The sequence below is a fragment of the Acinonyx jubatus genome, chromosome D1 (genome assembly GCF_027475565.1).
Source record: "Acinonyx jubatus isolate Ajub_Pintada_27869175 chromosome D1, VMU_Ajub_asm_v1.0, whole genome shotgun sequence".
Lineage (NCBI taxonomy): Eukaryota > Metazoa > Chordata > Mammalia > Carnivora > Felidae > Acinonyx > Acinonyx jubatus.
Genome location: NC_069390.1, coordinates 6,813,377 through 6,831,471, shown reverse-complemented (window position 1 = coordinate 6,831,471; position 18,095 = coordinate 6,813,377). Strand labels below are relative to the sequence as shown.

The 18,095-nt window shown below is 61.5% G+C and overlaps 1 protein-coding gene across 6 annotated transcripts; it reads left to right on the top strand.

Annotated features, from left to right (window-relative positions):
- The first annotated feature begins 1,898 nt into the window (after nucleotides 1–1,898).
- On the top strand, nucleotides 1,899–17,977 carry EHBP1L1 (EH domain binding protein 1 like 1). 6 transcript variants are annotated; one of them, XM_027045871.2, is made up of 20 exons: nucleotides 1,899–2,297; nucleotides 5,019–5,076; nucleotides 5,711–5,806; nucleotides 6,098–6,151; nucleotides 6,243–6,421; nucleotides 6,508–6,650; nucleotides 7,111–7,146; nucleotides 7,236–7,304; nucleotides 7,397–7,559; nucleotides 7,662–8,406; nucleotides 10,123–10,280; nucleotides 10,369–10,417; nucleotides 10,855–11,517; nucleotides 15,268–15,337; nucleotides 15,458–15,513; nucleotides 15,603–15,726; nucleotides 15,993–16,092; nucleotides 17,061–17,134; nucleotides 17,219–17,333; nucleotides 17,465–17,977. In XM_027045871.2, the coding sequence occupies exons 1-20, from the start codon at nucleotides 2,194–2,196 to the stop codon at nucleotides 17,562–17,564; spliced, it is 3,156 nt and encodes a 1,051-aa protein (XP_026901672.1). In that variant the 5' UTR covers nucleotides 1,899–2,193; the 3' UTR covers nucleotides 17,565–17,977. The 6 variants fall into 6 exon arrangements, with proteins under 6 accessions (XP_026901672.1, XP_026901670.1, XP_026901673.1 ...); XM_027045869.2 differs by having other exon boundaries at nucleotides 7,662–9,663; XM_027045872.2 differs by having other exon boundaries at nucleotides 1,900–2,297; nucleotides 7,662–7,686.
- Nucleotides 17,978–18,095: the final 118 nt, after the last annotated feature.

Genomic DNA, 18,095 nt, shown 5'->3' with positions numbered 1-18,095 from the left:
TGGTCTTTCCTGGCCGGCTGGGAAGGAAGGAGAAGGAGCCGCCTATCTTGAGAGAAACTTTCCACCCCGAGTGGGGGCGGAGTTGGGGCGGCACAGGAAATGGGTGGGCCTGAGCCAGCGGGCCTAGGGGCCCCTCGGCAGGAGAGGGGAAGACGCCTCCAGGAAGGGCCTGGGAGTTAGTGAGTGCTCTTTGGGTGGAAGGAAACAGCTGCAGAAGCCGAATGGGGTGAAGTTGCGTTGGCCCAGGCCTCCGTAGAGGCCACACAAGCCCTGGAGGGGAGCTGGGGGTAGGGCCCCGGGGCTTCCGTGCATAAGACCCAGCTTTGATGAGGGGCGACTGGGTGCCAGATACTCCCATCCCGCGCTTACAGGCTGCCTAGCCCCCCCGTCGCACTTGGAACCTTTAGAGTTATATGTCAAGGGCTTTCTCTTACAGAAGAAACCGAGACTGCACTGCTGGGTCTGGGAGCCAAACCCAAACCCAGGTGTCAGGCTCGCTGGAGGAAGCCTGCACAATTGGGTACGGTGGGTGCTCAGACCTCCAGGCACACACATAACACCCCCATAACTTCCTGAGATGAAAAACAGAGGACCTCGAAATTGCACAGCTTAGGTTTACAGGCTGCTCACCCCCACACCCTGCTGTACGGTCCCTTGCCTCCTGGACACAAAGGCAGGCACTCCTGGCAGATCAGTTATCCTGTTCAAACCGAGTATTTACTAAGCACCAGCCTGCAGTCCATTCACAAGCCTTGCAGAGGGCAGGCAGGGAGGGGAGGAGACTGACAGTTCTCTAACTCGGCCTGATACCTGCAGGTGCTCATTACCATGCAGGTAGGCGATAAGGGTTCTAATCTAGGTGTGAACAGGGCGGTTGATGCCTGGGGCAGGCTTCTTAGGGCAGGGAGAGTAAACTCATTTGTGCGTGCACACACACACTTTCCAGTCTGTGATAACGGGTTCCATTTATTTGTTTTAAGTTTATTTATTTTGAGAGAGCCAGCGGCAGTGTGAGCAGGGGAGGGGAGGAAGAGAGAGAGTGAGAGAGAATCCCAAGCAGGCTCCATGCTGCCAGTGCAGAGCCAGACACAGAACTCGAACTCACGAACCATGAGATCGGGACTGAGTTGAAACCAAGAGTCGGACTTTGAACCGACTGAGCCACGCAGGTGCCCCAGGTAGCGGATTCCATTTAATAAGACCTCGGAAAATCAGCCAGTCTCCGTACTAAACGCTTCCCAGGATTTCATATTCTCAGTGACTGTGTAAGAGGCAGAACTATAATTATCCCTACTTAACAGAGGTAGAAACTGAGGCTCAGAGTGTTGATGCTTTGCCCAAGGTCACACACTTGTTGGAAGTCAGCTGCTTGTGTGATGTTGGGGCTATCTTCCCACTTGTCAGCTAAGGAGTCAGTTCTGAGACTGGCAAGTGGGTGCTGCCCACAGGTAGGGCCACCCAGGTTGACCCCTGGCTCTGCTCCTTCCTACTTAGGTTAAGACTTGGGTGGCAGCAGGAGTCCGCCACCCGTGTCGAGGGCAGTTGGCTCTGGCCGAGGTTCTCAGTGTGGACCTGAGCAAGTCTGTTCTTCCCGGGTCTCTGTTTCCACCACCTGTGAAATGGGGCCAACAGTACATACCTCCCAGGGCTGCGGTCAGGAAGGGTGGCGGCCAGGGCAATGCTCGAGAGGGCGGCACCAAGTTGTTGGTTGCTCTCTCCCCTGGCCCCCGCGTCCGCACCGCCTCGGCGCGCTGCGAGCCGGCGCTGCGGACCGGGCGTCCCCCTCGGTACCCCTCCCCTCCCCGCCAACCGCGGTAGAGGCGCGAGGCCCCGGAAGCCGGGCCGCCCCGCCCCCATCTCCTGCCCGGGCCCCGGCCCCCGCCCCCGCCCCCGCCGGAGCCCCGCCCGCCTTCCGACGGGGGTGCGGCTCCAGGAAACGGCGCGCTCGCCGCTCAGCGCTCCAGCGACCCGACGCGCCCCGGACAACCCGCCGACTCAGCCGGACCACCCGGCGGGCCCCAGCGGCCTCCCCGGGGAGATCGGCCCCGGGTCCGAGCCTCGGACATCTCCGACGGACGGGACGGGCGGCTCGGATAGCAGCCCCGGAGGCCATGGGGACCCAGGGCCGGCCAACGGTCTCGGGCCAGCGGGAGCCCAGAGTCTGAGGATCCGGCGGCGGGGGCGGCGGGGGCCATGACCTCGGTGTGGAAGCGCCTGCAGCGCGTGGGCAAGCGGGCCGCCAAGTTCCAGTTTGTGGCCTGTTACCACGAGCTGGTGGTGGAGTGCACCAAGAAATGGTGAGTGACAGGGAGGCCTGGGGGACTCCGCGGGCTGGCCGGGACCCTGTGGCGGCGCCGTTGAAGCCTGAGAGAACCCTGCCCCCAACCCAGGGGCCAAACAGGCCCCTTGCCCCACCTTGGGCCCTGGCGTCCCAGACAGAGATTCAAAAGTGCCTCTGCAGTTTGTGGGGCCCCTAGACTTGGTGGTGTGGGTAGCTGTTGGGGAGTGGAGGTCAGAATTTGCAGGCCTGGGAATCTGTCTGTCTGTGCCCACGCCTTCCTCGGCTGCGCTCAGGGCTGGGGGAAGGGAGGCCTCCTGTTTTTTTGACCAGAGGGATGGTTCCGTGTGGCATCGGAAAAGGGAGCAAATTTTGAGGTCTGTGGGTGGCCAGGCCGCCGCAGAAACCTCCATCGACGGGTCCAGCTCAGAACAAGGATGTTGCCCCCTCCCCCTCTGCCCAGTTGTTGAGCCAGAGGAACACGCACGCACACACGCAGGCCTCAGCCAGAGTGGATGCTGGGAGGCTGGATATGTCTCCACAATGTCCTTAAAAGGGGAAACTGAGTACTGAGAGGGATGAGGAGGGAGGCAGGGATCGGCTTAAAGGGGCCTGAGGGCCTAGAAGGTTGTGAGTCTGGGAGGAGAGAGGGCTTAGGGAGGGAGAGGTGGCCCGGTCAGGGGGAGATGTGTGAGAGAGCACAGAACCTGGCTCAGACTGCCAAAGAAGCCGGGGGCATCTTGTTCACATGGCTCCCACCCGCAGCTGCCCGGACCCCTGCGTCACACCCTAAATATACGTGCTCACTGGTGTCGGCTTCCCTTGGCTGGATTAGGGCGCAGCTGTGGGGGCCTCGCCCGCCAGGCGGGGCTAAATTTAGGCTCCCAAGAGAAAGCTGCTGGGGCAGGAAGGGATCATGGGGTCCAAAGGGAGGGGAGTGAGCAGGAGGCTAGGGTCCCTTGGGCAGCAGCCAGATCCGTGGTTTTGACCGGGCCAGCTGGAGGGCCCTTCACTCCATTTGGCGAGGCCCAGAGAAGACAGGGGCTGACTAGGGTAACACAGCACAGGGCTAGGACTTGAACTCTGCTCTCTGGCTTCTACCTTCTGCCCCAGCATCCAGGATGAGCCCAAGGAGACGCTGGGCATGGTCCCAGAGAGCAGGCCTAGGGTGCGGGCAGTGTCAATGCATCTGAGTCACGGGGGTGGGCAGGGCCTACTGGGCTTCTGAGCTAGGAGCCCAGGCTAGGAAGCTGCCCCTGCCCAGATCTCAGGCTCCCCAGGAGGGCGTGCCTGGCCTGAGTCAGGCTGCCCAGCCAGGCCCCGCCCTCTCTAGGCACCCCTGTCTGCTTCCCCTTTCTGGGAAGGCCCCGTGGTGGTTACTTTTGCTCAGCCATCACCTGCAGTTTGGGGTTGGGGAGAGGAGCTTGGCTACAGGCTGGCGGGCTCTGCGCTTGGCTTTGTGACCTTGCCTGGCTCCCAACCTCTCCGGGCCTCAGGATTCTCAGGGGTTGACGGGAGAGCCATTTATCCTGGCCCCGCCTACAGAGGGGCAGTGAGGTGGGTGAACCTAAGTGCCCTGGCCTGGGGCCGGGTGCAGGCAAAGAGGGCTCTTGTACTGCCCTCGGCCTGATGGTCCCCTCAACCACCCCCACCCTCGTGGGCAGCACTTGGACCCTCTAACCCAAAAGGACCTTCTCCCCGCACCCACGTGTTATCGCTGTGGGGCTGGGCCCTGCACGGGCAACTCTTGGCCCTTGTTTTGTCTGTCTCTTCACGTCTCTGCCTCTTCTCTGAGTCAGCCCCGGTGTATACAGTTGGTTTGGATGTCACCTTCTGGAAGTCTTTCTTGATGCCCCTTGTGGGAGTCAGGGGCCCTGCAGAGCTAGAGTCCAGGGCTCTGGGTTTGAGAGGTGGGGGCATGGCTGGCTCTCAGGGCCTCTGACCCCAGCGAAGGGCTGGATGTGGAAGGCCCTGGGTGGTTGTCTGATGACAAACTGACCCTGTGTGTCTCTGATCACCTCCCACCCTCTGCCCCTCGCTCTGATCCCGAGCCCCCACCCCCCCTGCTCCGTCCCCAACCTCGGACCCTTGCACTTGCCATCCCTTCTGGAACCCTCCTTCTCCAGAGCCTCACGAGCTTGTCCCTCCCCCACTCATGCCTTGCTCAGACACCCCAAGTTCAAGGAGACCCCAGTGGCTCTCTCCCATCTCCCTGAAGCCAGCTTGTTCACTTATTTTCTTTCTTGATTGGCCCTCCACCCCTACCTCTGTTGTCCTCAGCCCCCGAAAGGGTCTCATTTCTTCTGTGCTCTGCTCTGCCCCTAAACCGGGCTGGGCTCACAGTGCACACTCCCCACATATTTGTGAGTGATGGGGTTTGTTTTCCTCCAAGTCTGTCTCTCCCTGTGTCTCTGAGTCTGTGTGTCTCTTGCAGGGTCCTCGCTGTGTTTATGTGTATCTCCCTGTCTCTGTGTGTGCCTGTCTCTCTATATGTCTCTGTCTCTCTGGCTGCCTGTCTTCATAATCCCTGTCGGCCCACACACATCTGGGCCTTTGCCCTTCTGCCCTGGGCCTCACCCTGCCTCAAGCAGCTCCACCCTGCTCCTGGCGGCTCCAGATAATGGGCTGTCCAGTCCCTCTCCTGGGCGAGGAGGGTGTGGGCAGAAGGAAGACCCCGGAGGAGATGGAGAGGCTGCGCGAGTGGGCCCGACTGAGTAGCCCCCTCTCTCCCCACCCCTAGGCAACCGGATAAGCTGGTGGTGGTATGGACCCGGCGGAACAGACGCATCTGCTCCAAGGTGGGGGAGGTTGTCAGCTGGGGGGTCCAGGTTGGGGGTGAGGCCAACAGTGGGTGCGGGGTAAGTGGGTGAGGACTGATGGGAGAGTGGAGTCAGCTTCGGGTTTGGACCAGAATCTGCAGAAAGGGGGCTCCTGGGTGGCTCAGTTGGTTGAAACTCCGACTTGGGCTCAGGTCACCATCTCGTGCTTCACGAGTTGGAGCCCCGCGTTGGGCTTGCTGCTGTCATCTTGAGGCTGCCTCGGATCCTCTGTCCCCCTCTCTCTGTGCCCCTCCCCTGCTCATGCTCTCTCTCTCTCTCTCAAAACTAAATCAACGCTAGGGCACCTGGGTGGCTCAGTCGGTTAAGCGTCTAACTTCGGCTCAGGTCATGATCTCGTGGTTCGGGGGTTCGAGCCCCACATTGGGCTCCGTGCTGACAGCTCAGAGCCTGGAGCCTCCTTCGGATTCCGTGTCCCCCTTCTCTCTCTGCCCTCCCTTGCTTGTGCTCTCTCTCTCAAAACTAAATGAACATTTAAAAAAAAAAAAAAAAGAATCCACAGAATGGAGAGAAAGATGAGGTCAAGTTTGGGGATAAGGACAGGGGACAAGGGGAGACTTAAGAGTCAGGGGAGGCTTCAGACTGCTCATTGCAGGCCCACAGCTGGCAGCCAGGCATCCAGAACCCATACCGGGGCACCGTGGTGTGGATGGTGCCAGAGAATGTGGACGTCTCTGTGACCCTATACAGGGTGAGTCTCTAACCTTCCTGCGTAGGTGGGAATGGGAGGGGCCGATTACAACCCAGGCAGCCCCGAGGGATCCCAGGGTGTTATCCGTCCAAATCAGAACGGAGGGGTGAGGCCAAGAAGCAAGATGGGGGTGGAGGTAGCCTGCTCAGTGTGGGTGGCCCAGGAGGTCTCTCTGGAGCGGGTAGCATGCACACATAGCTGCCAGAAGCAGCGTGAGAGGCGGCTGGCCCTTCTCCCTGTACCGCCCTCACCCCAGCAGCCCCCGTACTCACCAGTTCCCCCTTTTCCCAGGACCCTCACGTGGACCAGTACGAGGCCAAAGAGTGGACGTTTATTATTGAGAATGTGAGTGGCCGGGCAGGCCGGGGCTTGGGCTCTTGGGGCCTCGGGGGCGGCACTGATGCTCCTCCCCCCGGCCCTTCTCCCCGGCCCACAGGAATCCAAGGGGCAGCGGAAGGTGCTGGCCACCGCGGAGGTGGACCTGGCCCGCCATGCGGGGCCCGTGCCTGCCCCAGTCCCCCTGCGGCTGCGGCTGAAGCCCAAGTCGGTGAAGGTGGTGCACGCGGAGCTGAGCCTCACTCTCTCGGGGGTTCTGCTGCGCGAGGGCCGTGCCACGTGAGTGCCCATCCTCCTCCCTTGGCCTTAGTCTGTAATCTCTGTCCCCAGCCCCGACCCCTGACCTCTGACCCCCCCACCCCCAGGGACGATGATATGCAGAGTCTTGCGAGCCTCATGAGCGTGAAGCCTAGTGACGTGGGCAACCTGGACGACTTCGCTGAGAGTGACGAGGAGGAGGCCAATGGTCCAGGTGCCCCTGAGGCACGGGCTCGTGTCCCCCAGCCAGGTGGGCTCACAGCCTACCATGGACTGAGATCTCCAAGACCTAGGGAGGGTGGGGGATAAGCCCGCCCATAAGCCCCTCGCTGTGCCGGGCCAGGGCCTGCCTTGAGCACGCCCAGTGAGGGGGCTCACTACGGCCCTGGCAGCCCCAACCTGCCCCGGCAGCCCTGACTGTCCAAACTTGGCTCCTGGTCCTGCGGCGGCCTGGGTTCTTGGCTGAGTCCTGCAGGATGGGTTCCCAGAGCCGCTGGCCCTCTCATCAGCCCTGAGCGGGTACCTGCCCGGAGACAGCAGGGCCAAACACGCAGAGGGGAGTCTGATCTCCCCAGCCCTCGCCACCCACCCTGGCCCTCCTCACTGGCTTCCTCATCCCTCCCTTTTGCTTGTTAAGGCTTTGTTTCTGTCTGTCCTTGTGGTTCTCTCTCTCTCTTTCTCTGCATCGGAGGGCCTGTCTCTTCTCGCAGGCCGGGGCGGTGCCCTGAGGCTGGGGCGTTTCCCAGGTAGGCCCAGGACTCTGGTTGTGGGGAGAGGGTCAGACCTGCAGGGCCCTCCCCTGGGCTGACCTGCCCCCCCACCATCCCCACCCCAGATCCCCCTCGGGAGCTGAAGACACTTTGTGAGGAGGAGGAGGAGGGCCGGGCCCAGCACCAGCAGGCAGGTGAGGCCCAGGCTCGGGTTGGGACCGGGGAGGGAATGGACCTCCAGCCTCAGGGCCCAGGCCTCAGCACCCCTCCCTTCCTTCCTCCCCAGCTGCCAACCCCTCTAGTGTGGAGGATACCAGCCCCGCCCCTGTGAGTGCCCCTGCGCCCCCAGCCAGGACCTCCCAGGGCCAGGGGTCTGAAAGAGCTACTGTAGCAGGGGGCCAGGTGGGCCTCAAGGCCCCAAGGCCCCCGGGAACCCCACCAGAGAAGAGGTGAGCTTTGGCACGAGCCCTGTCCCCTGTGCCTTTCCAGGGCCCTAAGAACCTGAAGGGCGGGGATGGGGCTAAAAATGCTCTCTCCTGCTCTCTCCTCAGGTCTTCAAGACAGCCAGGCCAGGAGGTGGCCCCCACCCCAGCCCCTCGGCTCCGGAAAGGCTCTGATGCCCCCTGGCCCCTAGTCCCCCAAGGGGAAGATGAGGCTCCCAAAGCCTCAGGGGATCCCCCGGCAGGAGTGCATTCTTCTGGGCAGACCCAGGCCCAGGAAAGCCCGCAGGAAGGGACAGAGGCTCAGGGAGCCAGGCTGGCCCCAGGCATTGAGGGTGGAGGCTCCAGAGACTCTTTGGGGGGGCAGAAACCTAAGGTTAAGGGGAGGAGCGCTGGGGATAGGCGGGGGGCTGGGGGGACGGACACTGAGCAGGAGTCAGGAGTCAGAGAGGTGAACACTAAGAGGTCAGACGTCAGAGCCGGGGAGGCTGAAGAGAGTTTAGAAGGGAGTCAAGTGGATGCTGAGCAGATGTCAAAGGTGAGACATGTGGACACTGAGGGACCAGAGGCTATAGGGGTGATGTCTGAGGCAAGATTCAAGGGGACTCCCGAGGCTCCTCCAAGGGGCTCTCAGGGGAAGACAGGGGTCAGGACCAGGGATGAGGCTCCCACAGTCCTGAGCCCACCCCCAGCAGACCCTGCAGGGCACACCAGGCATCTTGGTGACCTCAGTGGGGCCAGGGCTGCTGCAGGCCAGGAGAGAGAGGGTGCAGAGGTGAGAGGCAGAGCCCCTGGTGTTGGGGGGACAGGCCTGGAGCAGGGTCCCTCTGTTGGAGCAGCAAGCACCAGGCCCCAGGTGAGCGGGTACCAGGGAGCCCCGCCAGCAACTGACCAGGGGGTGATGTCTAGGGATCTGGGGGTCTGGGAGGCAGAGACTCGGGATTCAAGGGTCCTGGGAACAGAGACGGGGGTGGCAGAGTCAGAGGTACTGGGGACCCAGGAGACCGAAGTGGAGGGATCAGGGTTCCCAGAGATAGAGATGGGGACAGCAGAAGCCAAGGCATTGGGGGCCCAGGAGACACAGATCGTGAGATCAGGGCTCCTAGAGTCAGAGGCTGCTGGGATGGCAGAGTCTGAGGAACTGGGAGCCCAGAAAACAGAGGCTGAGGGTTCAGGGTTTCTGGGGACAAAGACTAGGACAGCAGAGACTGAGATATTGGGGACCCAGGAGATAGCTGGTGGTTCAGGCATACTGAGGATAGAAGCTGAGATAGCAGAATGTGAAATATTGGGGGCCCAGGAGACAGAGGTGGGAGGTTCCCGGATGCCAGAGATAGAAGCTGGGACGGCAGAGGCTGAGATACTGGAAACCCAAGAGGCTGAGGTGGGGGGTTCAGGGATAAAATCTGAGACAGCAGGGACCCGGGAAACAGAGGTAGGGGGCTCAGGGATCCCAGGGTTTGAGACTGAGACAGCAGCAGCTGAGATACTGGGGACCCAGGAGATAGAAGCTGGGGGTTCAGGGGTTCCCAGGATAGAAAATCAGATAGCAGGAGCCCTGGAGACAGAGGTGGGGGGTTCAAGGGTTTCAGGGCCAGGAGTTGGAAAGGCAGAGGCTGAGGGACTGGGGACTCAACAGACAGAAACGACAGTTTTAGAGGCTGAGAAGGACAAGGCTAAGACTTTGGGGGTCCAGGAGGCAGAGACTGGGCTCTGGGAGACTCTCCAATATGAAGCTTTGCAGGATTCCATCACTAAGCGTGGAGTTTTAGGGCCCCAGGGAGCAGAGGCAAAGACCACAGTTTTGAGGGCCCAGGAGGCAGAAGCTGAGGTGCTGGGAGTTTCAGAGGCCAAGTCTGGGGCTTGGGGGGCCCAGGAAGCAGAGACGGAGATTTTAGGGCCTCCAGAGAACGAATCTGGTATTTTTGAGGCCCAGGAAGCAGAGGCCGGGTTCTCAGGGACTGAGCAGGGACAAGAAGCTGAGGGAAACCTCCCGGAGGCCAGCCTGATTGAGGTGCAGGTGGCCAGTGGGGCAGGGGCTGGGGTGCCCAAGCCCTCGGGGGCCTCTTCCCCAGAGGAGCCTGAAGAGGACGGGAGGCTGCCAGGCAGCCAGGTAGGGATGGGGGCCGCCGAGGGCCCAGTCCGCTGCTTTCCACTAACCTGGGGCTGAGCTAACGGCGGCTCTGCATGGACCCACCTGGTCGACTGGGGTGCGGTGGGATAGGGGCTCAGCTTCAAGGAGCCCCCCTCACCCTCTCCTCTCTCAGGATGCCCTGGCTCCCCCATCTGTCTTCCCTGGGCTGCATGGACCCGGACACCCCTAAGCTGATTTTCTGGGCTGACCTTGAGGTGTGGCTGCTGGTGACCTCTGATCTTGCCTGGGGGCCACTGACCTTTTTAGGTGACCTTGGTAGATAACCACAGAGCTGGAAACCCTTTGCCTAGTCCCAAGGCTCTGGCCAGTGGTCTCTGGTGACCCCTGCAAACCCAGAGCCAGGGCTATTTTGTGCCCAGGGGTCAGAGGGTACAGGTCCTCCGTTCACATTCCCTGAGCCCATCCCTGTGTCCCTAGGCACCACGTGCTCTGGTCAGCTCCAGTCAATCCCTGCTGGAGTGGTGCCAGGAAGTCACCGCTGGCTACCGTGGTGTCCGAGTCACCAACTTCACTACATCTTGGCGCAACGGCTTGGCCTTCTGTGCCATCCTGCACCGATTCTACCCAGACAAGATGTGAGCTGCCAGAGGGGGTGGGAATGAATGAGGGAGCCTGCTGGGAGGGCAGTGTGATTTCAGCCTCTGACCGGCCCTCTCTCTGCAGCGACTATGCCTCCCTGGACCCACTCAACATCAAGCAGAACAACAAGCAGGTGAGATGGAGAGGGAGCAATGCCTGGGGGGAAAGGGTCCAGAGCCAGGCCGTAGATCCAACATTTAGGGTCCCTCTGTCCTTAGGAGAGGAACCTACGGGCTGCAGGGCCCCAGCAAGTGGGTTTGGGAAGTTCTGTCACTTTTTTACCCTCTTGGTCTTTAAACTGTTCGTTTTTCTTAGTTTTGTTTTGTTTTAAAGCCTATTTCCCCCAGATGGTTTTTCCAAAACCGCCCTTTGGTGTGCAGTTGCTGGGTGACGCGGGGGCGGGCCCTGTTGCTAGATTTCCCCCAACAGAAGGGTGAAGGCGTTGCTAGGCAAAACCCCGGCGTGCCAGTCGCGGGGATTCCTCCGGCGGTCCTGGGCGGGGCCGCAGCATCGCTGGGTAACACCCGCCGCCGCCGCCGCCGCCGCTGATCCCCAGCGCACCGTTCCTAGGCCTTCGATGGCTTCGCGGCTCTGGGCGTGTCGCGGCTGCTGGAGCCGGCGGACATGGTGCTGCTGTCGGTGCCCGACAAGCTCATCGTCATGACGTACCTGTGCCAGATCCGCGCCTTCTGCACCGGGCAGGAGTTGCAGCTGGTGCAGCTGGAGGGCGGCGGCGGCGCTGGCACGTACCGCGTGGCCAGCGCCCAGCCGAGCCCGCCCGACGGCCTGGACGCCGGGGGCCTGGCGCAGCGGCTGCGCGAACACCGGGCCGAGGCGCCGGAGGAGCCCAAGGGGCCCAAGGGGCTCAAGGAGCCCGAGAACCGCGCGGACGGGGCGGCTCCCGAGGCGGCCTCCAAGGACCGCGGTGCGGAGGCCGCCCCGGAGGCGCGCTCCGCGGAAGCCCCTGCCGACGGTCCCGGAGCCCGGGCGTCCGTGCCCCCGGCCGAGGGGCTGGTGAACGGGGCGGGGGCGCCGGGCGCCGGGGGCGGCGTGAGGCTGCGGCGGCCGTCGGTCAACGGGGAGGCCGGGCCGGTGCCCCCACCCCGCGCGCACGGCTCCTTCTCCCACGTGCGCGACGCCGACCTGCTGAAGAAGAGGCGCTCGCGGCTGCGGAACAGCAACTCCTTCTCGGTGGAAGACCCGGACGCGGGGGCCGCCGGGGCCCCGGCTGCGGTGAGTGCCCTCCTGTGGCGCGGGGTCGAGGGTGGCCGGGCAGAGAGGGATGGGTCCTGAGGGGCCCCAAGGGCAGAGACGGCGCAGGGGCGGCGGCTTCAGGGCAGCAGGACTTGGCTGGATGCGGCGAGGCGCTTTCTGAGTGCGGGGGCCGTGGTGTCCGGGAAGAGTCCCCCGGCGACGGCGACGGAGTGGGCTTCTGTTCAGGGGACACGTGCAGGCCGAGGCCCCCCAGGCCCAGAGCGGCCTCCTGGGCAGGGTCTCCACCTTTGCTGCCAGCTTGGAATCTATGCTAATGGTTCTTAATGCCTGACACCCAGGTAGTGGAATCAGGGCTGTAGCAGGAAGTTCCTAGGAGGCTCCATGGTTGTCAGCACTCAGCACGCTGCTCTTTAGGGACTGTGAAGTGGGTGGGGGTGTTTCTTTCCCTGCGGTTGGCCCTGGGTCGCTCAGCAGCCACCATTGCCCTGTAGGCTGGGCAGGGCTTCTGTCCTGAGTGGGTCCAGCCAGGGCCTCCCTGTTCCAAGTAGCTCTGATTCGGATCTTTAACTCCAGATCCTGGAGACCCATTCTTCTCTGATAATGGGAGGTTGAAGCTGGGAGACCCTGCCTGGTGCCCCCTCCACCCCACTCCCCCAGCCCCTGCATTTCTCAGGTTCGGGTCTCCCAGGGTATCATATGGTCATTGCACTGAAGGGGAGGTGGTCCCAGAGAAGGCAGGGATTTCCTCAAGGACAAGTGCCACTGAAGTGGCTTCCCAGCTGGGGTTCCTTCCACCCCCTGCACCCATCCTGCCCGCAACAGCAGGGGCAGCCCTGTCAGGCCACTGCAAGCCTTCAGCTGCCCAGGGATGACGTTCCAAAGAAAGGAGGGAATAAACCGGGAAAGGCTTTCTGGAAGAAGCAGCCATGTGAGCTAGGCTGATAAGATGGGAAGAGATGGTTCTCAAATGGGGGGACCTGCTTAAGTAAAAGTGTGCTCTTAGCAGGAAAGCTCAGGTTTCCTTTAGGGATCTGCCAGTCATCTCCCACGAGGTCCGCAGGTTTGGAGAGCTGGAGCCTTGAGCGGGTCAGAGGCACAGCATTGTGAATGAGAGACAGAGAGGGCACCAGAGGCACCCCTAGGAGATGTGATACGCAAGGGCCAGAGGGACACAGTCACCCCTGGCCTGTCTGTTGTCCTCTGGCCACAGTCTCATTAATATATGTCACTGGCTCCTTAAATCTTAGAGGGGAGGCTCCGTCCTACACCCTTCTCTGCCCAAGTCCCAGCATCTGGTCCTTCTGAGCCAGGCCCCTCCCGAGCCCTTGTCCCACAGGAGATCTGTGACCCACAGGGCTGGAGGGGACTCCTCCTTATTGGCTGTTCCCATCCCCCATGCCCTATGCATGCAGTAGGAGGAGGTCAGGCCTGTCCCTGCCCTTGGGAGCTCCCAAAGTCCTGGATGGGATGAAGTCAGGCACCTTGAAGCTGGGGTGGGGCCGAAGCAACGCCAAGAGGAGGGCAGGGTGCCTCTGGTGCGGCCCAGCAAGGCTTCCTGGAGGAGGGGCCATGCGTGAGGGTATAGAAAGGGGAATTGGGGTCAGACAGGAGGAAGCATTGGAATTCCCATCGGGGCTGAGTGAGTAAGCTCAGTGGCTGCTGAGGTTGGGGTTTCTCCTCCACTCTTGTGCCTCTGCCTGCTCTGTGGGTGGAGTGCACGCTGCGTGCCAGGCCCTGCCCCCATGACCCCTTATTAGCTCCCAACTGACTTCTCACAATGTCCCTTCCAGGGAGGAATGATTACCCCATTTGCAGGTGGGAACATTGAGGTTCAGGGAGAAAGTTGAGAACACCCGTGAAGCCGGAACTATGAAACGGTGCCCTCTGCTAGGCTCAGCACTACTGGCTGGCTGGCTGCGGGACTCTGGGCGAGCCACTTAACCTTTCTGTCCTCTTTCCCTGAGGAGAAGCAGCAAATGCCTAAGTCCTTCACGGAGTGGCCTTGAGTTACTACTTCAGGGTGCCGTCAAGAAAGGGGAACTGTGTTCTTCCCCAGATGCCTTTCTGGAACCCTGCCACCCCCAGTTTCCACAGGGTTCGGATTTCTCTCACATAAAGACAAACAGAAGCCCAGGGAGTATGACTGGCCCAGAGGCAAACAGCCAGTGGGTGGCCCAGCTTGGGAACACATCTTTGAATTAGACGGCCCTGGATCCTAGGCCAGACCTATATGAGCTTCATCTCTGACCTTTGGTGTCCTGTTCTGTGAAGTGGTGATGTTATGACCCCTGAATCACAGAGCTGTTGGGGGGACTGGTGGAGTCATTATATGCACCGTGTCCAACGCATCAATGTCTAGTCAACAGCGCTAATTGGTGGGCCCTGAGTGCATTCTCTGGGCCCCATCCTGTCTGCAGGGGCTGCCTCTGGGCAGGGAGACACAGATAACCAGCAGCTATGATGGGAGTGCAAGCAGGGATGGGGGAGGCCTGGGAGGCCATGGAGGGGGGCACTCTCCGGGCTTCAGGAGGGGTGAAGTTCGGGAAGAGAGACAGAAAGCTGTGTGGGAGCCCGAAGGGGCCTCATGGAGGTGGAGCCGAGCCGGGTCATGAAGGTTGCTGATGTCAGGTTTCCCCAGATAGAGGCCAGTCCAGGCTGAGGAAGCTATTTGGGGAAGCGAAAGTCCATTGCTATGGCCAACGGCTGGTGTCTGGGTGGGGTCTGGGGTAGTAGGAGTTGAGGCTGGAGATGCCAACAGGCCTTGGCAACAAGATTGGGCGCTGAGAGGGGTCGGGGGGCTGGGGGAGTGACACCATCCGGTGAAGGTTTTAGGAAGACCCCTCAGTTGTGACTTGAGGATAGAGTCAGCAGGCAGGGAATGGGTAGTGGCCACTGACACGGGCCAGAGAGGATGGCATCTGACCGCCATCTGTCCAGGGACGCTTCTCAGAGAAGCGCAGGATGGAGTGGACAGTGGAGTAGTTCAACCTTCTCCCCACCCTGTGACCTAGAAGGGTGGCCCGAGCAGGAGCCATCAAAGGGGCCAGGCTATCTGCTGACCTGAGCCCCCGGAGCTGACCCCCCACCCACCCAGCAAGTCGCCAGGGGCAGGGCACATTAAGGGCCAGCCCTGCTTTTGGAGACTGAAATTGGTAGGCCCGGCCCACCTGACCTGTTCTGAGTGTTCTACGAAGAGCACAGCAGGCTGGGCATGGGAATTGATAAGGTGGGAGGGTGCCCCCTTTTGGCCAGGATATGGAGGTGCTGGCCCAAGATGGCCTGGGTCTGGAGATGAGGTGCATCAAGGGAGCTCAGTGTCACCGCGTGGGCCCCTGGCCACGATGGAGACTCAAGCACTAGGTGATGGGAGTCGGAGGTGGCCTGAGGGAGCTCCAAGCAGGAAGGGGTGAGAGGGAGAAGGAGAGGCCCCAGCCAGGCCCCTCACAGCCTTTCACCCCTGACTCTCACAAAAGCCTTGTAAACCCAGCCCAGGGAACAAGGACTGTGAGGCTCCCAGAGTGGGCGTGGACTGGCCCAGGATCACAGGGCCAGGCAGGGTGAAGGCCATGGCCTTCCCTTGGGGAGGCACTTTCCCTGGAGGGGACGGAGGGTGGAGTTCTGTGCATGCAGGACTGGAGAAGCAGCTGGGGTGGGCAGGGCCTGGAACTGAGGGCCTCTCCTGCCCTGCGTGTGCACGAGGCTCTGGCTGGCCCTGGGGCAGGGCTGTTGGGGAGCCCTGCAAGCCCTCACCGGCCCCTTTCTCCACAGGAAGGCCTGGGCCCTGACCCCAGCCCTGCCCCTGGCCCATCTACAACCACAACCCCACAGCAGCCCCCGGGTGAGTAGTTGTGAAGGAGTAGTGACCCAGCTCAGTTCAGGCTGTTCACAGATCCTGAGCTGGGGACGCCCTGGGGGCAGCTGTCAGATGGAGGTGCCTTAACCCGGTCTCTGTCTGCAGGTGGGAGTTCCCCACCGGAGGAGCCACCCCCAAGTCCAGGGGAAGAGGCTGGGCTGGTAAGGAGGGCTGAGGAGGGAGGAGCTGGTGGGTGGCGCTTCCCAGGCAGAGCCTGGACTGAGCCCCCCCGCCCCCCCCTTTTCTGCAGCAACGGTTCCAGGACACAAGTCAGTACGTGTGCGCAGAGCTGCAGGCCCTGGAACAGGAGCAGAGACAAATAGATGGGCGGGCAGCGGAGGTGGAGACACAGCTGAGGAGCCTTATGGAGTCAGGTGGGGCAGACATCTGGAGTCCACTCCCCAACACATGCCACCAGATCTGCCCAGCCCTGCAGCCCTTCCTGATCTGGGGAGGAGTTGGGAGGAGGCAAGGCTGGGGTCTCTGTCCCCATTTACAGCGGGACAAGGGAAGCAGCTTGCCGGAGGCACCAGGCTCCGGCTTCTGGGGTGCCGTAAGGAAGCGAGCCCCGATCCCCAGCCACCCTACTCTTGCCACCTGGGTTGACGGCAGGCCTGGTGACTGTCCTGGCCGGGTTCAGGTGCCAACAGGTTGCAGGAGGAGGTGCTGATCCAGGAGTGGTTCACATTGGTCAACAAGAAGAATGCTCTCATCCGGAGGCAGGACCAGCTGCAGCTGCTGTGAGTGAGCCCCTCCCACTCCAGGCCCCGCCCCCAGCCCGCCCCGGGCGTGCAGGACAGAGGGGAATCTTGGCCACTTTGGTTAGAACTATTCACTACTTTCTTCTTTCTGCAAAGGTCTTTTTGGAAAATTGCTCAGTCACCTTATTTTCTTCTTCTCAAAAGTCCTGTATGAATTGTACACCTGTTTTATTGGTACTGTTTTTATGAATCCGAAAACTAAGGCCCAGAGAAAAACGTGGTACAGGCAAGTCAGGGCTGAGTGCCTGTTCCTTTGACCCTGTTCCTTTCCAATAAGAAAAACTGAGGCCCACAGAGATCTGAGCTGGTTTCCAAGTGGGGTCAAAAGCAACTCTTGACCATGATTGCTTTGATAGTCCTGCAGGATGAAGGCAAGTTTGCCTCCCTTTTGGATTTTAGATAATTTTTCAGAATAATTTTAGTGTCTCATACTTGCTGCTGATGAATAATGTTCATCCAAATGATCCTGCAAGGTTGTTTCCTAATTTAAAAAAAAAAAAAAAAAAACAAGGGAGGGGTGCCTGGGTGGCTCAGTCAGTTAAGTGTCCGACTTTGGCTCAGGTTATGATCTCATGGCTCATGAGTTCGAGCCCTACGTTGGACTCTGCTAACAGCTCACAGCCTGGAGCCTGCTTCGGATTCTGTGTCTCCCCCCTCTCTCTGCCCCTCTCCCACTCATGCTCTGTCTCTCTCAAAAATAAATACATATTTAAAAATTAAAAAATAAAAAGCAGTGGGGAGGAGACACTATAAGCATCCAGCATTTGGAGAACAGTTGGAAGGAAGATGATCTGGGGCAGGGACGTGGGTATAGCGCTTTCCTCAGCCCAGCCCTCCACACGAACTGGTAATGAGGTGGGATGGGAGGCCAGGGAGTAGTCAGAGCCCCGGGACCCCTTCCTCTCCTGTTCCCCTTTTCCTGACCCACCCCGCACCCTCCACCCCAGTATCGAGGAGCAAGACCTGGAGCGGAGGTTCGAGCTGCTGAGCCGGGAGCTGCGGGCGATGCTAGCTATCGAAGGTGGGAGATGGGGCCCGGAGAGGGTGAGAGCCGGTACAGAGCAGGGACGGGCGCCTCCTGACCCTCGGCCTCCTCCGCCCTCAGACTGGCTGAAAACGGCCGCGCAACAACGCCGAGAGCAGCTTCTGCTGGAGGAGCTGGTGTCGCTGGTGAACCAGCGGGATGAGTTGGTCCGGGACCTGGACCACAAAGAGCGGATGTGAGTGGGGTGGGGACCGCGCTGGGAGGGGGGGGGGCGTCTAGGGGCGGATTCCCGAGGAGGGCTCGCTCTGGCCAGGGGGGCAGACTAGGATTGGGGCCCGACTCTGACTTCAAGCCGCTCCCTCCCAGCGCCCTGGAGGAGGACGAGCGCCTGGAACGCGGCCTGGAGCAGCGGCGCCGCAAGCTGAGCCGGCAGCTGAGCCGGCGCGAGCGCTGTTCGCTGAGCTGAGGCCTCAACCACTCGGACCGCAGGCTTTCTCGCTGCCGCGCCGGGTCGCCGCCCCGGACTAGCGCTGCGGAGGACCCGGGCCGCACGGACGCGGCGCGCCGCCCGTAGGGGCCGCCGTCGCCCCCCTGTGGGGGGAAGAAGGGCGGCCTCTGGGGGCCCGACAGACAGGAGCGGCTGGACGGCCGTGCCGTCCGGGCCGTATTTATTTGTCCGTGTGAGTGTGTGTGTGTGTGTTCGCGGGGCCTGGGGGTCCCAGGAGCACCCCTACAGAACCCCTCCCCGATGGCAGGGCCCGGGCCGGCCAGCGGGGGGACAGGGATGGCCGGTGAGCCGCTGCGCCCCCGCCCTCCCCCCTTTCCTGATCTTCGCGAGCAATAAAGTTGGACGAGGCCACACCAGGCCTGCCTTTCTCAGCCCTGGGGCTTTCAATAGACGGAAGGGGGCGGGGCTAGGCCGATAAGGCTGTCTGCGATCCGAAGTGGGGCTGGGCGGGCTTTGAGTTTCCCAGATGCCGCGGAGCACCCCCCTCGG